We start from the raw sequence: 24489 nt of genomic DNA on the forward strand, positions 1-24489 counted from the left end.
GGAAAAGAAAGAGAGAAACATCAATTTTGTTGTTTCACTTATTTATGCATTCATTGGTCAATATTTATTTATTTTAGATTTTAATTTATTTATTTTTAGCGAGAGGGGAAGGGAGGAGGAAAGAGAGGGAGAGACACATCGATGTGCAAGAGATGCCCGTTGCCTCTCACACGTCCCCAGTCAGGGACCTGGCCCACGACCCAGGCATGTGCCCTGACCAGGAATTGAACCAGTGACCTTTTGGTTCACAGACTAGTGCTCCATCCACTAGCCACACCAGCCAGGGCTTTATTTTTTCTTCTATTTTTAAAGATTTTATTTGCCCTGGCTTTTGGGTTTTGGGCCAGGTACCGGGTGTTTCTTTCCTTCTCCTTCTCCCTTCCATCTCATTATAAATAAAAATATTTAAAACAATTTTTAAAAGATTTTATTTATTTATTTTTAGAGAGAGGGGGAAGAAAGGGAAAGAGGGAAAGAAACATCGACTGCCTGTCATTCATGCCCAGACTGGGGACCGAACTCGCAACCCAGGACCAAACCTGCAACCCAGGTATATTCCCTGACCAGGAATCGAACCGGCAACCTTTTACTTTGCTGGACGATGCTGGACGATGCTGGACGATGCCTAAGCAATTGAGCCAAATGGGTCAAGGCCATGGGTCCATTCTTGATGTGCCCTGACCGGGGATTGAACCCATAACCTTGGCATATCAGGACAATGCTCTAACCAACTGAGCTACACAACTAGGGCTGGTTGAATTCTGATTTTTAAGGAATCCTAACAACCATCTGATGTAGGGACTCACATACCCCATTTCACAGGAAAGAAACAGAGTCACAGAGAGAATAATCACCTGTCCAGCTCCAAATAGCACATAAATGGTGGAACTGGGATTAGAACTCAGGACAGAGGGTGCCATAACCTCGGTCCACTCATTCATTCATTCAAATGTTCAGTGGACACCTACAATGTGCAGGCCCTGGAGGTGGAAAAGGGACTGAGGGGTGAGAGATGCAGGCAGCCATGACAGCAGAGGGTCGGGGGCTCACAGCCTGACCCCAGAGGGCTCGGGAGCATCTGCGGATCCAGCTCGCCTGCCCAGCCGCTGGCTTGTGGCTTCTGGCAGTTCCTGTTGTTTTTCCCACTGTGAATACAAGCTCCAGCTGCAAAAGGGGCTTTGTCAAGTCTGGAAGGAAAAGGGCAAAGCTGCTCCTGACAGCACATCTCGGGGCAGCAGGGGGTGGGGGAGTGACTTCCACCAGGTCCCAAGCAGTGGGTGGATGTGGGGGGGCGGGGGAAAGGCCTGTAGAGTAGGGAGGCCATGCAGGACCCCTTCCTGAGCAGGCCCGGCCTGCACCCCATCTCCTCCTCATCCCCCACCTGCTGCTCCGCCTGCAGGTCCCTGAGAGCGGAGAGGCCCAGGAATCCCGTCGGGCAGGATTCCTTGCCCCTAGCACAGTGGGGCTGCGGGAGGAAGCGGGGCCACAGCCTGGCAGGTTCCCCTGTCGTCCTCTGACTTCTTCATTCCGCTCTCCCCCTCCCTGCCTCCACTTCTCCCTCCCACCCGGTCAGATGGCATCCTGAGCAGTTCTGGCAGGCAGGCCACCCTCACAGAGGGTCGCCAGTGGGCGGTGGGTGGGATGAGGGGCTAACCCTTGCTTCCTTGTCATCTCTGGGGCGGGGCAGCGGGGACAAGGCTAGGAGAAGTAAGACCCTTCTTGTGGGAGGAGTCAGATCCCAGGAGTGAGGTGGCCCAGGGGCAGCCACAGCATCCTGGGTAAGCAGGACCACGGACTCCTGCCCGGCCTGGGCCTCTGCTCACCCACCTGCAAGCGCCCTGCTGGTCCTTCTCCATGGAAAGGCGAGCCTGCAGGACCCAGGCTGACAGAGGAAAGCACCGCGCCAAGGCTGCCTGACTCCCAGCCCAGAAGGCTCATACCCAAGTCATGACTTCCCTCGTAACTGCTATCTTTTAAAAATACCTTGCATCACAAAGATGATGCATGTAGGGCACAAAGCCACAGGACAGGGTTTTGGGAAGTGAATTTGGGAGGGCTGCTTTAAAACACAGGCTGCGGGGCCCTGGCCAGGTGGCTCAGTTGGTTGGAGCACGGTCCTGTGGCTGAAGGAGTCTGGGTTCAATTCCAGGTCAGGGCACGTGCCTAGGTTCCATCTCTGGTCCAGGCACGTATGAGCACCAGGACAGGTGCATAAGGAAGGTGACCAATCAATGCTCCTCTCTCACATCCATATTTCTCTCTTTCCCTTCTTTTTCCTCTAAAAAGCATTGAAAAAAAATGTCCTTGGGTGAGAAAAAACACAAAAACAAAAAATACACAGGTTATGGGGACATGGGGCCCTAGGATTCAAGTTTAGTAGATGGATGGCCACCGCCCAGGATCTGCCACAGTGTCCCAGGAGCGCCTCACATGCCCCTGGGCCTCAGATTTAAACTTTTTGGTGCCATCTCTAAATTAGGATAACCAGATTGTCACAGAGATACATGGTCAGGCTTGAAAGATGTTCTTCATACCATACCCCTTCCCACTATTAACTTGTGAACAGTAAAATTAGCTTATTTGGGATCTTTTGCATGTGTGTCAAAAGCATCAGTTTGTTCAATGTATGTGTTTCAAGTGTGCCACAGTTCTGATAGCCCTGCTGAGGTGTCTTCATGTTAGAAAGTGCAGGGAGCCTGAAGACTAGGAAAGGGCCCAGGCCCTGTTAGACCCCTGGGAGGCCCCATATCACCAGACGGCGGCAGGCTCTGCTCTTCTGGTGGCACTTGGGTTGACTTGCTGCTGCAGGTCACCCTTCCTAAGGACAGGCATTGGCTGCTCTCTCCCAGCCACTGAGAGCTCAGCTAACAATCAGAAGGGCCAGCGACCCTTTGCTGGGCCCTGACTGTGGCCAGTACTTCCCCCGCTGGTGTTCATGACGCCCTCAACAACGTTGTCGCTTAGGAACAATGATCCCCACCTGGCTTAGAGGCTGGTGACTTGTCCAAGGTGTCATTTATGCTGAGCGTAAATGAATCGGGAGGCTTTGCTGAAATTAAAGATGCCAAAGATTTATTCAAGGCTCTTAGCACTTGCAAACTGGAAACACAGTGAGGCAATACTTCAGGTGTTTTGAAGAAGAAAGAGAAGCTGAGTTCTTGCAGTAAAAATCACATTCTTGAGAATGTCAATGTAAGATATGTTCAGACCCATAGAGAGTTTTTGTGAGTTTATTTGAGCCAAACTGATGACAGTTGCCGGGAAGCAAAATCTCAGCGGACTGAGAAAATGCTCCAGAAAATGGCAGTTTTACCCCTTATTTTATACATTGGAACCAAAGGGGAAGACAAGGTGGTTACAGGAAATTCATTGGTGATAGATTCGGAAGGCAGGAGAAAGCAAAGTGGGGATATCTCTGGGATTAGGTAAAAAGTAAACAGAATAGACACATACTTCTTTTACATTTGTGGGTACAGGATAGTTAATAGTCAACAATGAACACGATAACAATAACAATGAGGGGATTTGTGGTCTCTGCTTTGTTGGGGTGGTTGTGCCCAGGGGTCCGGGGTGGGGGGAAGAAGGAAATCCCCAGACATTCCAATGGTCTGTTATCCTAGATGCAAAAAGACAATAGACAGGCTCAGTTAAGGTAAAGATTGACCTTTGTCAGGGAAGATACTGGCCCAGGACATGACTACCTGCCGTGACCTGCCTTTAATTAGAGAGTTTTAATTTCTGACAGTCCTATGTGGTTACTTTCGGTCTCTTAGTTGGTAAGGCTGCCATGCAGGCCCCCCCGCACCCCCGCCCCGAGCTTGTCAGGTTTAGGACATGGCCTCTTTTTGTTCACAGGAAGGATCAACCCTGCCTTCGTCTCTGGAGTGGTCCAAGATGGCGGCCCCCAGGTGGCCGGCGGTCGGGATACTGGATGTCAGCTGGTCTGGGCGTGCGAACACTTTTCCCTGACTTCTCCACAGGGTTATCTCTAGGATTTATATTTCTCTCCAGACATTGATGTACAGCTGAAAGATTCAAGTTTAATTTCCCAGGCTATTTAAAGCAAGAACAGAATCATTTCCTCATACCTGCGCCTACCTGGTTTTACCAATTTAGAAACACAATGACCTCAAGCTACTTCTGCACTTTTCCCTCAAAGTTCACACAGTGGGCGGAGGCGCAAACTCCAAACACAGGTGTTTACCCTTAATGCTATGCCCAGGCTCCTTGCAAACGGGGGTTGGGGGGGTTGGGGGAGTGGGGGAAGGGCCTGTCCCATCCATCCACCAGACACGACATGTGTGCATTCAAATCACCTGCATTCGGTAAACCTTCTGGGCCCTAGGCTCCACCTGTGACCCCGAGGCACTGAGGCTGGGTGTATGGGACAAGGAGGCCACGCAATAGGACTATGCTTGAGCTCGGAGACTTCAAGGAAGCTGCTGGGCCTACCTTGTCTCTAGCTAGATCCTGGGGTGGGGCCAACCTGAGCCCTGTGCGGGGGCCCAGATCCATGTCATTTGTAACCTAATCGTGAGCATGTAGGATTTCAGCCTGTTGGCCTCTCTGTGCTCACATGAATATTTTAAGGCTCAGAACTGAAGTAGGGCACCCGGCCCTGGGTGGAGCCGGGTGGGGGTGGTGCACGCAGCCCGGCCCTGGCCCTGCTGCTCCGGCCCTCTGGGGCGCCCCCACTGCGCCAAGCACCTTGGCTTCCTGGGCCCAAGGTGCTTCAGTGCGGAAGGACAGGGCTCCCTGCATCCAGAGGGAGGAGCCCCTGGGAGGCCCCAGGTTCCGGTTAGGACCTTAAGTGCCTGCTTTGGACAAGTGGTTTCATCTTCTGGTGAAGGTCAGCCTTCTCGCCTGGGAGAGGCGGCGCTAATTACACTCACCTCACTGAGGTCACGAATGGTAATGGGTTGGGCACAGGGCTCGTCCATCCATGTGCTTGACAAGTGGTCCCTCCCTCTGGGCTCTTGGAAGAGGCCTTGCAGCTGGAGTTGGGGGCAGGGCTGGGGCCCATAGGTGGACCCCTTTGTACCCTGGTGGAGGGCCCTGGTCTGCCCGGTGGCCCTGAAGATCCCCTCAGGCCAGACCAAAGGAACCAGCCTGCAGGGACGGCAGGGACTTCCCAACCTCCCCTCTCCCCTCCCCCTCTCTCCTGAGCCCTGTCACCAGGCCCTCTGTGTCTGCTCTCAGAATTCAGCGTCACTCAGAGAGCTTCTGGAAATGTTTTCCTTCTGTCCTGGAAGAAAAGCTCTGGTATGGAAGAACACCCCCTCCCCAGTACCCGTAACGGCCACAGTGGATTCCTCGCCAAGCCTGGGGTGGAAGTGGTTCCACCCAAATGTTGACACTCTGGTGATCAGAATGTACATTCCAGTTTGAATTCTTTTCTTACACAACACTGCTTTCCCAGGCTGTGCTGCTACAAGTGTGCGCGCTCTCATTATCAAGTGCCAGCCGCTGGCAGGGGCGCTGGGTCGCGCAGCACTCCTGCCCCCGCAATCCAGGGGCTCCTGCCTGCTGGGCACTGTGGCAGAGAACAAGCTGCGCAAAGTCCCCCATCTCCTGGAGATCCCAGTCTGGGGGGCATGGGGAAGAGACAGCGCACAATAAACAAACACGGAGGACGGGACCGAGAGAGGGTGGCGGTAGGCTAGGCAGTGTTGCTATGCTCCATGGGAGCCAGGGCCAGGCATGGCTGTTTGCTCACTATCCAGTGGAGAACGAAAGGGGAGCCACACAAGCTCAGGGGGCTGCTTGGCAGGCCTGGCAAGCTCGAGGACCAAAGGGAGGGTCTGAGCACAAATTCCCACCTGGGCGGACCATGGCAGGGAGTCGCATCCGGGCCTCAAGCTTCCTTAGCAAAGTTCATCTTTATCCTAGGTGAGCGCTGTCTGTTGTTTTTATTCGTCTAGGGTAGCACACCATTGAATTGTCTGAGTAACTTTCTTTTCCTGACCCCTCAGGGCACAAGCACCTGCACAGGAGCACAGACCCCAAGAGCTGGAGACCAGGGACTCCTCATTGTTAACTTGTTGTCCGCATACTTTCTGTAAATGCTGTTAATGTTAACTGCCCTGTACCCACCAATGGGAAAGAAGGATATCTCTCCCTTTTGCCCAATCCTAGAGATTTCCTTGCTTTACTTTCTCCCACCTCCTCAATCTACCACCCCTGGATTTCATATACCTCCTTACATCTTCTTTGATTTGAATGTGTAAAATGAGCGGCAAAACTACCATTCTCCAGAGCATTTCCTCAATCTGTTGAGACCTTGCTTCAGGTACGTCCTTAAAAATTTGACTCAAATAAATTGTTAAGTTTTCTATTGGTTTGGACATTCTTTCCTGGGCATAGTGCTGCCAAGCCCTATGGCTGGCACTCAAGAGATGTGTAGAAAATGAATCCTTCCTACCAACTTCAACTTGGCCACGTTTAACTTCGTCTGACACAGCAACGCATGAGCCCAGTCTTTATGGATGCTTCCAGCCTTCTCCAATTAGAGATAACGTGGCATGGGCAGTTTTCTGCATGGGGCTTTTTGCTTCTGATGATGGCTTCTTTTCTTGGCAGAAAATCTTGGGAATGGGGTTGGCAGCTTGAGTCCTAAGCATATTTATGGCTGAGTTTCTCCTTTTGGAAAAACAGTATGTGTCTGGCACTCTTCCTGAGCACCTACTGTGTTCCAGGCCTTGCCTTCATTACACATCCTCGCAGATGACTGCGGCAAGTTGGTACAATCGTGCTCAGGGCAGAGGTAAACAGCAGGAGGCTCCTGCCTGCCTGGTAAATGCCTTTCCAGCCTCTCAAAGCCCTGTTCAAACACCCCCTGGGGAGGCCCCTCCCACTTCCACAGGGGGAATCAGTCTTTTTTCATGTAAAGTCTATTATTTTAGCATTACTATATGCCAAGCTCCTTGGGCCTCCGTCCCAGCCTTGGTGGTCTCGCCGCAGCCCCAGGGGCGGGCTCTGACTGCAGTCGGGCTGTAGAAGAGGGTAGGTTAGCGGCCCTTTGGAAGCCATGCTCTTCACACAACGGAGCCAGGGTGCCCGCTTTGCCCATCCCTTAGCGGAGGACTTTGGCCAAGGCACGCAGCCTCTGTGTCTACACATCTATTAAATGAAAGCAATAACGCGATAAAACGTTTCCAACATCTTTAATGAGGTAACCTCTTACTCCCACGGGGAATTGCAGTCCCATAAAGGCGCCTGTGGTTTCTAAGAGCCCAAACCAGCAGACACCAGAACAAGTTATTCCAAATGAGAGGCCCAACCCTTCCTTCTAGTGCCCCTTCCTCCTGGCCAGATTGCTGGCATTCCTCTGACATGACCAGGCTGGTGCCAGGGTGCCCTGCAGGGGCAGGCAATGGACAGGCCCCACCTCCCTGCTGTGGGCTGGTATTTTTAGACAAAGTCCTCGGCTACCTTATCTAAATGGCCAGACTGGAGACCTTGATTTCTCAGCTTTTCAAACATCCAATGGGGCTTCCACCCCACCTTCCTCCTAAACGCCTGGGCCGCTGGGCCTGTGTCCAGTGCAACGTCCAGGTCCAGCTCCACAGCTCTCTAGTCAGAAGTCCCCTTTCGTTACAATCCTTTTGTTCAATGAAGGCCATTTTTCTTGTAGCAAGTTCAGCCAAGTACACACTATATAAACAGAGGTTTTTTGCTGGAGCCGACTGGGAAATTCCTGCATTTCCTGTGTACCAGGCACTGAATTTTCTATGCAGTCAGGGAACCTCTTGCCTAGCTCACGTCCCGTAAAATAGAATCTGTAATTTTCATATTTATCTGTACCCAACTTTACTTCCAGAAATGACTGGGATGGCCGAGTCGAAGAGTGAGGGACACGGGGCGGTTTGTGGCAGCCAGGCACCAGGGCTCTCGCTCCCCACCACGGGCAAAGGTGCGTTAGTCACGGTCACGCGGCTGCTTCCTGCGCGGGGGCGGGCGGGGCGGCGTCCACAAAGCCAGCAGCCCCGTGGCACTCACCTTTGCCCGAGGTTCCAGGAGGCTGACACGGCCTCGCTGCGGGATGACACCCCGCCCGCCCCGAGCATCCAGGCCAGGGTGTCCTCAGCACCACGGATAGGGAAACTGAGGCTGCAGGAGGCCACGGAGGGCTGGCCCAGCTGTGCGGCCTGGAACCAGTCTCCTCTTCCCCCTTTCGGGCCTCAGTTTCTAACCCGCTGACAATCATTCCTCTGGCTTTGGCTTTTAAGGGGCTTGGCCGCGCCTGGTACAGGGCCGATCGGGCGCAGGGAAACGGTTTAAAATCACCCCCACGGAACTGCAGCCTCGTGCCTCGTCCCAAGGTCATGAGGAAAGAGCAGCCAGCCCCCCGGCATCAGCTTTCTGCCTGTCCCCGGCCAGGCCCCGGCCTCTAACATCCTGAGGGTCCGAGGGATCCAAGGAAAGTTTCGGCCCCCAAAGCCAAGCCCGGAGTCCGTCCCATCAGGCTCAAAGGCCGACCCAGCTCAGACCCCCGCTCCCACTCCACCCCTCTCTTCCGGAGCTCCCAGTGACTTGCTCGCTCGCTCAGTCCGCAAGACCCCCGCTGCCTGCTCGACGCCCCGCCCCCCCGCGCCGGGCTTGTTCCCCGAGGCTACAGAGCCCAGAGCCGCAGCCAATGGGAAGGCGGCGTGGTGAGGGCGGAGGCGGTTGTGACGCGCCGGGCCGGGGGGCGGCAGCCAATCAACGGCGAGCTCGAGGGCGGGCAGTGACGCGGGTGGCGCTCCTCGTGCGGCGGCGGCTGTATACCAGCAAGCGCCTCGGCCAGCACCGCCAGCCGAGAGCCGCCGCCGCCGCCGCCGCTACAAGCTGGTAGCGGTTTCTGCGTCGCCACCGCCGCCGTCGACCGGTGCCTGCCCGGCGCGCCCCTGACCGCCGCTCCCCACAACCGGCTAGTCAGCGCGCCGCAGAGCGGCCTCTGTGTCGGCCTCCGTGAGGGGGTCCCTCGGCCGTACCCTGAGCCTTGCTTTCTCGTGCTTCGGCCGCCCGCGTCTCCTCTGCCGCCTGCCTGACATGAAAACCAAGTTCTGCAACGGGGGCGAGGCCGAGCCCTCGCCGCTCGGGCTGCTGCTGAGCTGTGGCAGCGGCAGCGCGACCCCGGCGCCCGGCGTGGGGCAGCAGCGCGACGCCGCCAGCGACCTCGAGCCCAAGCAGCTGAGCGGCCGGCAACCTCCGCTCGCGCTGCCCGCGCCGCCGCCCCCGCCGCTGCCGCTGCTCCCGCCTCCGACGACGACGCCGCCGCCTGCAGACGAGCAACCCGAGCCCCGGACGCGGCGCAGGGCCTATCTGTGGTGCAAGGAGTTCCTGCCCGGCGCCTGGCGGGGCCTTCGAGAGGACCAGTTTCACATCAGTGTCATCAGGTCGGTGGCGGGGCGGGCGGGGTGGACGTGGCCAGCCGCTAGCGGGTCAGGTGACGCTGGCCGGGAAGGGGCGCGGGGGCCGGCGGAAAAAAGCCACCTTTCCCGAACGCTTGTGAAATCCAAGCCAAATCTCGCGAAACAGGCCTGCGACCGCCCAAGACCTTCCAAAAGGCAGGCTTTTCGGTTTCGTGGGAAAGCAGGTCTTTCCAAGGAGAACAATACCGTTCGATCACAAAGTACATTTTGTGCAGCAGCTTCTGTCTAGAAAGTCCCTTTGCGGTTTTGGACTTTAAACGAAGGAGTGATGTTATGGCTGGCTTTAAAAAAATCACGTGATAACTTACATTTCTAGTTTCTCGAGTCTGCGATTTGATTTTTTCGTCTTTGAAAGAGTCGTTTGTTAGTGGCGAAGGGGGAACATTTGCTCATTCCCCGCTAACGCTGTTCAGACATGTTAGGTGTGTTGATAGACGAAGGTAGGAGGTGTGGCTCCAAAAATACCTTGGTGTAAAGTAGAATTTTCCCCCTTTATCTTAAGGTTAAAAGTTTTTTATCACAAATTTTAATTTAACCATAAATATGTGTGTACATATTCACACTTAACAGGAAAACATAAAGACTCCCTTGATTATTATTACCTCCGCCCTGTTCCCATGAGATGGCCATTTAGCGTTTAGTGTGCGTCTTTCCATGTAGACCTGTGAAACTGTGTTGTGTTTTTCTGCGAGTTTTATTAGTATTTAAAAAATGTTTTATTTATTGACTTTTTTTTTTTTTTTTTTTTTAAGAGAGAGAACCATCGTTTTGTTGTTCCCCTTATTGATGCGTTCATTGGTTGATTTCGTACGTGCCCTGACCCGGGATTGAACCTGCAACCTCGGTGTATGGAGAGGGCACTCTAACTAACTAGCCCACCTGGCCAGGGCCGAATTTCCTTGTAAATGGCCGACCAGGTTGAGGGCAGTATCTAGCAACTGGCTGGCTGGCTGGCTGCCACTGATAATCCCCAAACCCAGTTTTAGTCATTTGATTCCTGTTCTGTGCCGGCCTTTCTCCACTGCAGCAAATGCAGCAAGATTAACTGAGCTTCACTGCCTTTTTGTGCCCCTCGCCTCTCCTGCCCGATATGCCAGTGAGCTGCGAGTCAAGAGGCAGTTGGTGGGAAGCAGAGAAAACAAAACCAAAGGTGGTTAGGTGGTCCCTGAATTGTTTTTCATTTCAGTTTCTATTTATTGCTGATATGTAGGGAAGCGATTGACCTTTTTTCAATTGATTTTTCCGGGGGAGGGGGAGAGAGAAATGTCGCTCTGTTCCACTTATTTGTGCATTCATTAGTTGTTTTTCACTTGTGCCCTGATCAGTGATGGAACCCGAAACCTTGATGTATCCAGGACAACGCTCTAACAAGTGAGCTAGTTGGTCAGGGTGAAAGCGATTGACTTTTATGTAGTAAATCCTGTATCCTGTAACCTTGCTGTAATTGTTGATTAGTTCCCAAGGAGTTTTTTGTTTTCCCAAGTTTGGTCTCCTGGTTCGCCCAGCTCTGGCGCTGATGCCCATGCTCTCCTTCCTGTTCCTCCGCAATCTCACCGTCGTCCTTCGGCTGGCGGGGAGTCTGGTGCTGCCCTAGCCCAGCCCTGTCTGCAGCTTGCCTGGAGTCTGTTTTGCATCCACAATGAGATTGTAGTCTCTAGGTCTTTCACAACATGTCTACACATTGCACTGTGCCTGGTATTCCGTTTGAGTATCATAGTAGCCAGCAGCTAATGATGAAGCCTTTAATGATAAAGGTGAGGTCTGGCTCAGCCAAGGGTGAGTTGGTTGGGCGTCATCCCACAGAGTGAAAGGTCACTGGTTCCATTCCCAGTCAGGGCACATGCCTGGGTTACGGGTTTGGTTCCCTGTTGGGGTGTGTGTAGGAGGCAACCAATTGATGTTTCTCTCTCACATGGCTGTTTCCCTCTCTCTCTTTCTCTCCCCCTTCCCTCTCTCTGAAAATAAATAAATTAAATTAAAAAAGAAAAAGCAAGGAAAGGTCTGGGAGGTCTGTGTGGGGGCTGAAAGGGGTGTGCAGCACTTTGTGGCAAAAGCAGGGGCACCCCGAACCCTGAAAAGTGAGGGATCTTTCAGGTGGGAGGCGTAGGCAGCAGCGTGCTATCTTCCAAGGATACTAAGAATGGTTGCTTGAAACGGGTATTTTAGGAACACTTTCTGAGGACATTTGATAATGTCAGGGCAGTTTTCTTTGTCATGATTTGGTGGCAGTGGTACTGTTATCTAGCAGGTATGGAACAGGCATACTACTAAGCATCGTCCATTGCACAGGACAGCCCCTCCTTTCCTCCAACAAAGAACTGTTGGGCCTCAAATGTCGATAGCGCTGAGGTTGAACAGCCCTGGAGTAGAGGACTGAAGGTTGAGCTTTACTCTTTCATCCATCTGGCGTTCTCTTAAAGATTAACCTTTGCTGCCCCGACTGGTGTTGCTCAGTTGGTTGAGTGTTGTCCAGTTCTCTGAAAACTGAAAAGCAGCCAGTTCGATTCCCTGTCAGGCCACAGGCCTGGGTTGCAGGCCAGGTCCCCAGTTGGGGGTGTGCGACAGGCAACTGAGAGCAAGGTTTGTCTCTCACATCGTATTTTTCTCTCATGCTCTTCCTCTCTTCCCGTCTCTCAAAAATGAAGAAAATCCTTTAAAAATACATCAACCTTTGTTTTGCGATTGGTGCTAGTAATGAACAGCTGACATTATCTCCTGCAGTCTTCAGATGCACCCCTGTTGGGTGCATTATGTTACAGGGAGAAAACAGGCTTAGATTAGAGGCTCTGAGTAACTTGCTCAAGGCCCTGCAGCTGTCTGCAGAGCCCACAAAGGCCTGTTCTTTGAACCTGATTGCTACATGTAGATACTGTCATTTTATTGAAGTATTTTTTTATATCAGCTGAGCTGTGGTTGTTTCAAGTTGAGTTTTAGATGATTTTAAGAAATTTTCCAAAAGTCTTTTTTGTTTCTCTTTTCATTTGCATTCTGAAGTCAGTAGCTGTTTTGGTATTATGCTGCCTTCTATTTTCTATATACCCAGTCCTTTGGACTTGAGGATTTGTTTGTTTGTTTGTTTGTTTGTTTTTCCCCCCTTGCTGAGTTACTGTTTATTTTGTGAATTTTGTTTTCTTTCTCTAGTCATTTTGACTTTTAGATGATGCTCTTGAAACTCCTGAGCCCTAAGCTTTCGGGGGACTTGGCCCTTTGTGTGCCAGACTTGATGTTGTGTTACTTGTGGACAGTTTGCAGTGGTTTTGGTGCCTTTTTTTGTTTTTCAGCAAAATGTAGCTGGTTAGATGCAGACCAGATAACTTAGCAGATGAAAATCTTTGTGTTAAAAGTTTCTCTGGAGCAGGTGGTTTCTTGGATTTATCATTGAGCATTGATTAAATGCTCATTTATTGATTTAATTATCATTGATTTAATCACCAAATGATTAAAAATAAATAGATGAATGAATGGATAAGCAAATGGGACATTAAGATACAATGGAATATTATTCAGCCTTAGAAAAAAGATATTCTGACATCTGCTACAACATGGCTAAACCTTCAGGACATTATGCTAAGTAAAATAAATCAGACAGGACAAAAACTATATTGACTTCTGTGAGATCCCTAGAGTAGTCAAATTCATAGAAACAAAGTAGACTGGTGATTGCTAAGGGCTGGGAGAGGGGAGAAGGGGAATTAGGGTTTAAGGAGTACAGCATTTTAGTTTTTTAAGATAAAGAATTATGGAGATGGATGGTAGTGATAGTTGCACAAAAAAATATGAATGTACTTAATGCCACCAAACTGTACAGTTAAAAATGGTCAGGATGGTAAATTTATGTTATGGGTATTTCACCACAATTAAAAATTGGAAAAAATATAGAAATGTCATATTTCAGGACTATGGACTCTCCACTTTTGTATCACTGTAGCATGGATTTTACTTACTTAGAATGCTGTAAAAATTAAGCAGAAATTACGTAACTTCTGTAACACCTGCTAGATCTACAAATGAAGGATACAAACCATTTGTAAAGCTATTTAAATTCATGTTGCTAAAATAAAAGTTATATGACACAGTAAACCACTGTCTAGTAAAGTGATTTTACTCCACAGCTTTAAAAGTGTTTTCTGTGAGATAAAGAGTGGCAAACATTGAAGCCAGTCCTAGATGTAAATATATACACCAGCTCAGAGGTGCTCTTCTGTACATTTGCTTTATAACTTACAGTTAAAACTTGTTCTTTAGCAGAATTCCCAACTCCTTTCTATCACAGACTGCATACTTGGTGCCTAGAATCTGATACTCACAGACACTTAGGATGTCCTGTGTGTGCCAGCTCCCCGAGGCTGATGGGTTAAAGTGGGTCACATGACACAGCTGGGCTAAATCACATCTGCTAGACTTTTGGGCTTTTTCTTGTGGCTGAGGTTTCGATGACATCATCAACTCAGATTTGACTTCCTTTTGCATATGGAGTATTTTTACAGTCTTTGTGAACTTTTCAGAGCAGCCAAAGTTGAATAGCCTTGAGAGCCAACACCCAATGGTAGTGTTCAGTGTTTTTGGTTAGGTGGGTGAGTGATCAGTCTCGAGGGGTTTGTAAAGTGGCCTTTGTTTCCTTTGTATGTGCCATGCGAACCAAAATGACATCTCGCCCCTGTGGCTTTATGGCTGGTGAGGAAGGGACGAGTTTCAGGACTGGGCTGTGTGGTGTTCCATCCTGAAGGACTGAACCTTAGAATGAGTGGAAGTGGGAGGATCTTTTTTTACAGCCACTGCCACCTGCCTTTGCTTCCTCACATTGCATGTGGATTTTTTCTGGTTGCCTCTTTCAGGGGGTAGCAGCACTCCTGCCACCTCTGGCCTCCCCGGGGAGGTCCAGCTGAGCCTTTTGGTGAACTGATAGGCCTCTGCGGGGAAGGGCATTCGCCCCAGAGTGGGCGAATGTGAAACAGGGAGATTTTCAAAGGGAATATGAAATGAAGGTATGATTTTCATTTTATTTGATATTTTGCTTCCGTGAGCGTCTTGTGCCTCCTAAATTTAATTAGGACACGTATGATTACTAAAAGCTGTTCTGCCAGATGATAAGGTCTGTAGTTTCAAACGTCTTTGAAATCCTGAAGAGTCCCTGGGCTTTTACTTGGGTGAATATTCTTGACAAATTTTGCCCTGTGTTGGGCTGTTGGATTTTTGCTACCATTTCTGTGGCATATTTTCCCAACATATCTCACAGTTTCTAGTCATATTATTTGGCCCACTGGTAACTGGCTTATTTTTGGATAGTGTCTCAAAGTTTGGGTCATCCATGACTGTGACCTTTTTTTCTGATTGTCACTAAAACACAGTCGATGGTTTACTCCCTCCCACTAAAGCCTGTTGAGCAACAGAGGGCACAGATCGTGCAAGAGGTGAAGGATTTCCAGGTTGCGGGCTGGTTTCCGGCCGAGTGTGGCCCGGCTCCCTTCCATCTGCAGGAGCACGGGGACAAACTGAATGGAGTTACACAACCTAGAACAGTGGTTCATCTGTTTGCTCTCCCTGTTGACTGAGCTTTTGAGAGGATGTGACAAGAAGGAGAACGAAGGTCTTTAACTAATGCCTGTCCTGTTGCTTGGGAGCCAGAAGCCCTTGCCGGCTGTGACGGGACAACCCTTGTTAGCAGGGCAACCCTGATAAGCTACGCACAGGAGGCGCTGCCGCCAGCTGAAAAGAAAGGTGAAGGCTGCTTGTACCCTCTGTACTCACACCTTCCCTCTGCTTTGTGACCTGCTTGGGGCTTGGGGGGTGGGGGAGCCAGAACCTCGGGTTCCCTTGTCTTTCTGTTCCTCCTTCACTGGGGTAGACAGCGATTGGGGTAATAGTTCCTTGACTCTTGGGGAGGTGCCCAAGGTTGCGGGTTTTTTGGATCCCCAGTCACAGCACATAAAAGAAGCAACTAATGAACGCATAAATAAATGAGCAACAGATTGATGTTTCTCTCTCCCTCTCTAAAAATCAATACATTTTAAAAAATACAGTGTGTGAGCAGTGGTCTCCAGCATACTCAGATACATGGAGCCATCGCCACGGGCAGTTTTAGAGCATTTTCATCCTCTCAGAAACGCTGTGCCTGTTAGCCTTCTGCCGCCTTCGCCTTAGCATTCACTAGTCTGGTTTCTCTCTCTATTGACTTCCATGTTCTGGACATTTCCTATGGAGTCCACGTGGTTTTTCGTGACTGACTGCTTTCACTTAGCATAATATTTTTAAGGATCACCCATGTTATAACATGTAACAGCGCTTCGTCCCCTTTTTTAAATGGTGGGCAAATGTATGCATAATAATGTTCACCGTTTTAACCGTTTATAAGCATACCGATGAGTGGCATTAATGTGCTCACACTGCTGGGCCACTGTCACCCCGTCCTTCTCAGCAGTGTTTCTGTCTTCCCAGACCGGACCGCTGTGCCCGTCACACGCAACTCCTCGTTTCCTTTCCTAACTCCCAGCCTTTGAAATTCATTAGCTCAGTCAGAATCTGTTTCCGGTTGTTTTGTGTGTGTTTCCTGGAGTGTGGTACACAATTCTGATGTGCAGCTCTCCTGACACCTTGACTATAGCACCGTAAAACCCGTTTTCAGGTGCTTGAACTCCAGAACTATAAGGTAATAAATGTTAAGCCTAAGTTTTTGGTCATGTATTGCAGTAGCTATAGGAAATGAAGGCATTTGTTCTGTGCAAGTTTGTACAGACTAGTGTTTACGTAAGACTCTTGGCGCCCACGGCATCTGCTGCCGTGCTTAGCGTGGCACGTGGTGCTCTCCTGCCTTCTCTCCTGTATCTCGTGGCATCAGAGTTAAAAGCAAGGACCCTGGAGCCAGACGCCAGCATTTGAATCCTGACCGAGCCTCCTCCTTCCTTGCTGTGGGCCTCACCTCCCTTATCTATAAAATGGAGGCAGTGCCAGCTTCCACCTGTAGCGTTGCTGGGAGGATGAAAAGAGTTTTAATCCTTGTCAAATACTTACAGCACCGCAGCACAGGGGCTCCATGGCTCTACGCTCTTACCGTGACTAATGAAGTCCTGCTCCTTTGCAGAGGAGAGAATTGGGGGGTCAGAGAGGTTTGGCGACATGCCCAAAATTGCACAGCTCGTAAGTGGCAGAAGTAGGATTTGAATCCCAGGCGCCCTGGCTCTGAAGCCTGTGGTCTTTCTCTTAGCATGATGCCTTCCCCAGGAAGATGGGACTGCCCCTTATGGAGCCAAGACTAATCCACCAAACCTGTAGAGGACAATGTGACAGTTATCAAACATAACAGGGAGTCGTTTGGAGCAGAGACACTTAATGGGACAAGAGCTCTGCCCTTTACTGTCATTTTTGGAAAGTCTTCATTGAGCATCCACAATGGTAGTTTGGGAGCTCCTGGGCCTTGAGAATTGAAGTTAAACATTACCCCGGCCTTCAAGGAGCTAGCAGGTAAGATGGCAGAGGCTTCTTGTGGAGGTTGGACTTTGAACTTGGCCTTAAATAGTAGGAAGTTTCTAGATAGCAGAAAAGGAGGAGTTTCCAGATTGGAAGAACACGAGTATGTGGGTATGATAAGCTTTATCAGTTAAAGCAAACTGGGTTTGAGCTGCTTATAACAGAACACTCCAGAGTAACGGTGGGTTAAACAACATAGAAACATATCTCCGCCTGTGTTGGGGTGCAGAAGTGGGCAGGCCAGGCCGGTATGTGAATTCCCCAGGCTTGACGGGGATGCAGGCTCTTCAGCCAACTGCTCTGTCACTCCTAGGAGGTGGCCCTTATTCTCATAATCTAAGAACCTGCTAAAGCTCTGGCCATATGTGCCAGTCGGAACCCTGGCAAGAACATGGGAACAACACTAGGTACTTCAACATAGAGAATTTAATGTGAGGAATTGGGTGGACAGGTGTTGGGGGAACCGAAAAGGCAGAAGTCGTTAAAATAGTAACGGCAAGAAGCAGCCCCACTCTTGGGCCTCAGAGAACAAAGGGAAGAAGTTGGAATTACAGAACCTGGAAGCTCCCAGGAGGGCTGGACCCCACAGAATTGGGACCTAGCCTCCCAGGAGAGGGCACTGCTTGGCTGCTGCTGGCATCTCAGCCTGAGGGGCGTCCCTGCAGAGCAGGAGCCCAGACCTCTGGGCTGGGACCTCTGGGAGGGTCCCTGAGGCTGGTTCTGGGAGTGCCACTAGCAGTGGGCACTGGGGCTGCCTCCGCGGTGCAAATAGGAGCAGGAAGCAGCACACCTCCTCCCTCCCCCTGCCGTCCAGCGCTGCCCCAAGCCCCAGAGGTCCTCTGTCTGCACCCAGTGAGGATCAGTTGGTCAAGGTGATCTGGAGCTGGTGGGGTCCCAGCCCAGCATCGCAGCTGTAGAAAACACAGGTGGGTTTGGAGCTCAGAGAGAGACAAGAACTCAGCAGTCAGTGCACCGTCCTCTCCTTGCTTCAGACTGCAGGGTGGAGGATGGGGAGAGAGGGGCAAAGTGGAAGCATGTCTTAAGTTGATTTCCCAGAAGTCACACCAGTGCAACCTTCACGTTTCATTTGCCAGCACTTGGTTGCAGGGCCCACTTAGCTGTGAAGGCAGCTGCTGAGTAGGGTCTTGACGCCGGGCACTTAAGCAGCATGAACGGAACCTGGGCTCTGCCTTGGAGCGGAGGGGAATGTCTGCCACGGGAACGCACTATCAGGGTGGTTGTGCTGGCATTGATGTATTAGCATCAACAACCTCCAGATAAAAAATTCCTCCCTATTATCTTTCTTCCCCACACAGGTTGAACTGTTCCTCTTTGTATTTCTTGGCAGCCTCATCGGCGTTTGCTCACATCCCCGTGTAACTGGGCACGTGATCATGGTAGATTAGCTTCGTATTTTAGCCTCGCTTTTGGGAGCACAGCTTGGCTAGGCTGGACTGGTCGCAATTGGAACAAGGAAAGAGGCTGCCTGTATTTGGGGGCGCCATTCTAGAAAGCTATGACTGATTAGTCAAAATCAATTGAGAACTTTTTACTAACAAGGGCGTGGAAGGGGTAGACCTTGGAACTGTACTTCAAGTGGAACGTTCTGGAGGAGGTAGCTTAAGTACTGCCCCAAGATTTTAACCTGGTAATGAGGGGAGTCTGGCATAATGGAAGTCTGGAGTCACAGAAGAATGTGGGGTGGAAGGGCTGCGTCTGGGGTTCCCTCACTCCCAGGGCTCTGGTCCCTGCCGTTCTCCAGAGGCCAAGGCTGTGGCGGGGGTTGGGGGGGGCACATGTGCAGTCAAGAAAAACTTTGCTGCAGCACAAATCTAGAAGGACAGATCCAGGGTCTGCCTGTTTGTAATGGGCCTCGTGGAGTTGACCTGAAAACTGGGCTTAGTCGTCTGCGTCGCAAGTGTCCCGAGAGAAGGAATGAAGACTTAGAACAGCACCCGTGAGATCCTATTTCTCCACCCATAGTTACCCAGGAGGAGTGACGCGGCACCCCTTCTGGATACAGATTCTCACCGCCCTCTTATTTCTTCCCAGAGGTGGCCTCAGTAACATGCTGTTCCAGTGCTCCTTACCCGACACTGTGGCCACCGTTGGTGACGAGCCTCGGAAAGTGCTCCTGCGGCTCTACGGCGCGATTTTAAAGATGGTGAGTTCCTGGGCTGCTTGGGGATGGGAGGGACCTGTTAACCGTGTTAATCCTCTTTTCTAAATTACCTGGGAAGAGATTGTGAATACTTTAGTGGTGTTATTAAAGTTATTTAAATACATTGCTTTTATTTTAATTGGGCTTTTAATTTATATTCTAAGTGAATTCCTGTTGTTATTTATTAGGAACGTAATACAAACATTCCCAGCTTTATATGCAGAGAAAGTATAATGTTGGGTAAGCCCTCAGCAGTGCTTGGCCATGCCTGAGCTCTCCACATAGCGGGGCTCGGCTTGGGGCGTGGTCGGAGCCTGGCCACAGAGGCTTCGCAGGCACCCCCAGCGGCCAGACCCCTCTTGGGGAAGCTGCTGTGTTGATTCACCGCCTCCCTTGGCGATTTCTTTAAAACTTTGAATTTGTTAGATTTATAATCTTTTGTAATTTTTATATTAAATAATTGAATCTAATTTCCAATTAAAGTACCTTATTTGTTAATTGTCTTAACCAATTATAGGATATCCCAAATGTCTGGATTTTTTTTACCTATTTTTGTACCATGGATTTACCATTTTGCTGACCACACACACAGATGTTGGGTGGATATATTTCTATGGTAGAATTTTGAGATCCAGTTAAATCTTTGAAAGTGCCCGTTTTTATCTTTTTGAAATGGAGAAGAGTTTTATGACTTCATTTTTTTAAAAACACTACTTTCAGCTCGATCTAAAAAGCAGGTCATGTCCGTGTCTATGCTAATTCAATTATGTTTAGAAATATTAAAAGTTAAGATTGGCATGCTAGATGTTATTTGAAAAATGGTCATAATTCGACTGGACCTTTTCATTGGATAATTATTCCTTAACCCTGTCAAGCTGTGAAAGTGGTTAGGATCTGAAAGAGTTGGAAACAAGCCTGCATGCTGAGGTCGGTTGTGTGCACTTTGCTGAGGAACTCGAACCATTCCGGGCCCCTGAGAAGAGACTCCGGTGAACGAGAAGGCAGGCAGAGACCAGCTAGCCAGGCGGCAGTTGCCGTGCGTTGGAAAAGCTGAGCTCTCACTGCACTGTGTCCAGGACTTTGCCATAAATTTAAATTCTTTTTCAAATATTTTCAACTCAGTGTAAAATTTTCTGATATTTTTTTGCTGGGGCGTGAGTGCAATCATAGTGCTGGCTTATCAAATCATTGAATCTGGCCTGTAAGGGAAGGAGAGCTATTTATGATCTCCAGTGACACTTTTGTACCCACAACAACAACAAAAAATTGCCAGAATTGTTAGTAACTTGTTGAGATTGGCATTAAGAGACGTGGCTGAGCAATTATGGAGCCCAAATACTAAATCATGTTACTTTCATAAATGAATTAAAAGGCAAAATTAAATATAGTACAACTCAAACATGCTTTCCTTTTTTTTCTTTTTACTCTGCCTTAGATGAAAGCACACACACTCCTCTATATGCGTTTGTACCTTTATACAGATATAACTGGTATGGTGGGTTAAAGTAAGCTCCTTCCTTGAAAAATGTTAATTGATGACTGCACTTAATATACATTTTGTCAGAATGTTTTGCCTAATTATATGTCAGACCAGGTTAGTATGTCCCTTCTTTCCCTCCTTGTTTTAAGCTTTTGAAATTTTTTTTTATCTCTGTGAGAATTGAATATTAAGTAGAAATATTTCTTTGATTCACATTTATAATCATTGACAAGTCATTTGCTTTAAATAATGAGATGTTTCTCAACTTTTTCATTTTTTTTTATTTTGGTGTTGTGAGATGTCTAACTTCCTTTATTTCCATAGTGGCAATGAAATGACTGCTCTTGGGTGCAGTTCACTAAGGGTTAAGTAGCAGAAAGCCAAGGTAATACCTTTCAGTTGGTCTGAGGCCCACCGTTTCTGTCCCACAAACATCTGTCCCTTGTTTCTATATAAGATGAGCCTTAAGCAGACTTCCTAATTGTGTCCTGGAGGTCTTACTTAGGATTTGTGTTAATTTTAAGGGTCTTATGACAAGTCCTTTGTTGGACACAGGAAACAATATAAATAAAATGAGACACAAAGCTTTGAAAAACAGCTGTACAATATTTGTAGGGAATTATTAAACAAAAATATCGGTGTGATCATAAAGCAATACATGTCAATATAATTTAGTGTCTATTTCACAGAGACTAGCTTTTATTTTAACTTGAATTTTAAAGAAGAGTATTATCTTCATTCGTTGGGTAGATGATGAAAATTGAATTCAACTATAAAATTGCCCCTAACTTAAAATCGGATGGTTTAACAGGAGTTTTTTGTTTTGTTTGGTTTGGTTTAATGGGAGTCTTGAGAAGAAGTACTAGTTAGCTTTTGCCATTGTAAGAAATGTCATTGCTAGAAGAGCTTGACATTACAAAAGTAGCTATAAATGTAACTTGATTTTTTTCCTTTCTGATACTGGGAAGGAACATGAGCTCGGCAGCGTCCAGTAGCAGCCTTTTCAAAGAAGCGAGTGTGGCTGATTACAAATAACCAGTTTGCTTATTTATCATGAATTGTGGAAGACACAAATGTCAGTACGTATTGTTCACTCAATGTAACCTGTGCCAGTTGGCGGAAGTCTCAGAGGATTGCTTTGTCCCTTCCTCTGTCAGAACAGTGACTCTGTGTTGAGCCAATCCCTTCTGTGCATGGATGGAGAGATTCGGCCTCACCGTTCTGAACGGTCTCACAGGCATGGATGTTTATAATACACATCAAAGATCTCTCTAGTGTTGTCTGCGAAAAATGTTTTTGTTTTGTTTTTTTTTGAGTACTAGAAGGCTAATATTAGTGCTTGTTTGAGTACTAACCGTAATACAATTAAAGGTGTCAAGGCACAACGCAGATATGTGTTAGTGATTCAAAAGATTATAAAATATGGTACCTGGTCATTTTTGAATGCAGGAAACAAAATGTTGTCTTCCCTGTTTCCTCTTAATCCCAGTTTAATTAAAAATTAAACCACACTAAAATACAAAACAGCCCATAGATAGTTAACAGTAGACTCTTGGCTACCGAGAAATTGATGAGAAATTGACGTGGTCTCTGAAACGGTGGTCAGTCACCCTCGCTGTGCAGACAGCGCGACTGATACCCCTGCACCTGGAGCCCAAAAGCACATGCTCCTGGAAACCGAATACTCTGAACTCTGTATTTTTTTTCCTCATTGTATTAGGGTCATATGAGTTTAAGTTGTTTTGTTTACTCTGCTTTTTAAAAAAAGCCCCCTGTACTTTGAGTGTGGTGTCATCATGCCTGTCCGTAGGCAGTCAGAACGTCCCTGTCAGAAGTCAGGCATTTTTCGAGCAGTGTATCGTCCCCACTTGGTCTCACCCAGCATGTCTTCAGTTAGTGCTCACCAAAGATAGTTGCCAAATGACAATGTGTAGTCCTTTCATACCTGCTTTGGTGCCTTCTTTTGATAACTAAATAAACCGCACATGACCGTGTCTAACTTTGACATACTCAAAGTGTCTCTGTCTTGCTGGTCTTAAATTATGTTTGAGATTTATAGCATGAAGCCAATACAGAGTTCTGGCCCCCGGAACGATGGTGTGACCACGGCCCACCCCTCTTGGGAAGGAATGTCTTTGTGTTGGGTGGCGTGAAGGGCGCGGGGGTAATGCACCACTTTAGCTGTCTGTGCATGTGTTCTCTGCTGCAGGCTTGCCCATGCGATCGTGCCTGGAGCACTCTGGTTTCCAGGTGACAGACACGATTCACGGTATAGTATGAGTCCTCTGAAGTCGGAGCATCCTCTACAGCTTTAATTTCCTCCTTTTAGTTCTGGGTTTCAAGAAATGCTTTTTAAAAAAAAAGTTGTAATGCTTTTGTTAAGTAGCACCAGCTACAGTTTGTGCTGTGTCTAAAGAGGTACAGTGATGAAGATGTCAGAATGTTATGTATTGACTATATCACTTTTTGTTTGTGGGGGGCGGGGTGGTTTAGCTTTTTTTCAAGGCAAATCAGATCCCCTTCTTCTGTTTCCTCAGTAAAAAATGACATTTAGTTATTTTAGTAATTTATGGACCTCAACTTGAGAAATCAGTTGGAGTGCTAACCTTCCTTCATACTACTTTCAGCATTAAGGAAACACCACGATGTTTTGGTCAGAGTTGGAAACAGACTTTCTTCCTTGATCAGTTTCTTTTTTGATCTTGATCAGTGCAAGTCTTTGCTGGGTCCCGATGGCTTCATCCAGTTCAGCAGTGCTGACCGGATGTGGAAGCACGTACAAGCTGGAGAGCCACAGCACTTCTCCTGGGAACATGCCATGACTGCCCAGGCGACCCACAGGCTGTTACCACCGAAAGTGCTTTCGCTTCGGGTGCCTCCTGAGTCTCGGGGCAGCGGGTCACCCGGGCTCAGATGGAGGTTTTGAGAAGTTCCTGAAAGGAGCCTGCTTTACCAAGACTTCTACTCACCTACCTTTACTTGCTTAGTCTGTAGAAGAAGTTGTAGTCTCCTGGTGACGTTCATCAAGTCATTCAGTTTTGCAAAGTTCATAAGGATCAGGTTGTTTTTAGAATATTCCTTGGGAAAACTGAAAATACTCTAGAAACTACCATAAAATATGGTAGAACTCACTTGTCTGTCATTCATTATATGAATTCTTATAATTCATATGTGCTCATTAAATAATTACATAAGCTCTATTTTAAACGATTGCACGGTCATCTCATATTTTAATGTTCTGTAAAATATTACAGGAAATGCTGTAAGAAACCATAGAAGCAGTAATTGCAGAATGTTTTCATAGGAATCCTGGAGAAGGAAGGTCAGGGTCAAGGTGACACTGAGAAGAAAACATGCTGCAGAATTGTGGTGGAAAGAGCCATGTGACCGCTGTGCCTTCCGGGAAGTCTGGCTGCTCAGGCTTTTCCACCCCAGCTCACTGGAGAGGAACAGAGTCCCATCGTTAACAGGTGCCGACCCCCTGCTGAGAACCTTTCCTCTCCTAGGGAGTGGAGTGTGGTCAGAAACCAGGGTGGGTCTTAGAAGTCTTCAGAGCTGGGGGCGGCACACGGAAGAAGCCCGCGTTTATTCCAGGACCTGTGCGTGTCACAGTTACTAAGCCCTCAGAAAAGCACAGCCCTGTTCCCCTCAGGGCAGCTGTCAGAGGCTGGGGGTGGCTCGGGACTCAGCTCACAGGGTGGTCCCAGGTCAGTGGGGAGGAGAACTTTCCCCGGACTGTGTCTTAGGTACCTGAGGAAGTTGAGTGTAGGTAGATTATTCTAGAACGTATAGATTCTTTCTTAATCACTCATTTCTGGATTCCAAATTGTTTTCAAAGGCCATGACTAACTACTCTTTCAGACAGTGATAGCCTTTGAAAGAGACAGTTCACTTAGTTCTTTTTTGGTAGGGAAGGGCTGGTGGGAAGAAGGGAATGTCCTTGTTTCTATAAAACACTCCTTTTACATCTT

The 24489-nt window shown here is 48.6% G+C and overlaps 1 protein-coding gene across 3 annotated transcripts in view; it reads left to right on the forward strand.

The window, feature by feature from the left end:
• Positions 1–8795: 8795 nt before the first annotated feature.
• Positions 8796–24489, forward strand: part of CHKA (choline kinase alpha) — a 36773-nt gene continuing 21079 nt past the window's right edge. For all 3 annotated transcript variants that reach the window (XM_054570797.1, XM_054570795.1, XM_054570796.1), the window contains exons 1-2: positions 8796–9377; positions 18930–19041. In XM_054570797.1, coding sequence (XP_054426772.1) covers positions 9031–9377; positions 18930–19041 — 459 coding nt within the window. In that variant the 5' untranslated portion in view covers positions 8796–9030. The remainder of the gene's footprint in view (positions 9378–18929; positions 19042–24489) is intronic.

Source organism: Pteronotus mesoamericanus, unplaced genomic scaffold, assembly GCF_021234165.1.
Source record: "Pteronotus mesoamericanus isolate MK-2021 breed Mesoamerican mustached bat unplaced genomic scaffold, CSHL_Meso_final contig_214, whole genome shotgun sequence".
Classification (NCBI taxonomy): domain Eukaryota; kingdom Metazoa; phylum Chordata; class Mammalia; order Chiroptera; family Mormoopidae; genus Pteronotus; species Pteronotus mesoamericanus.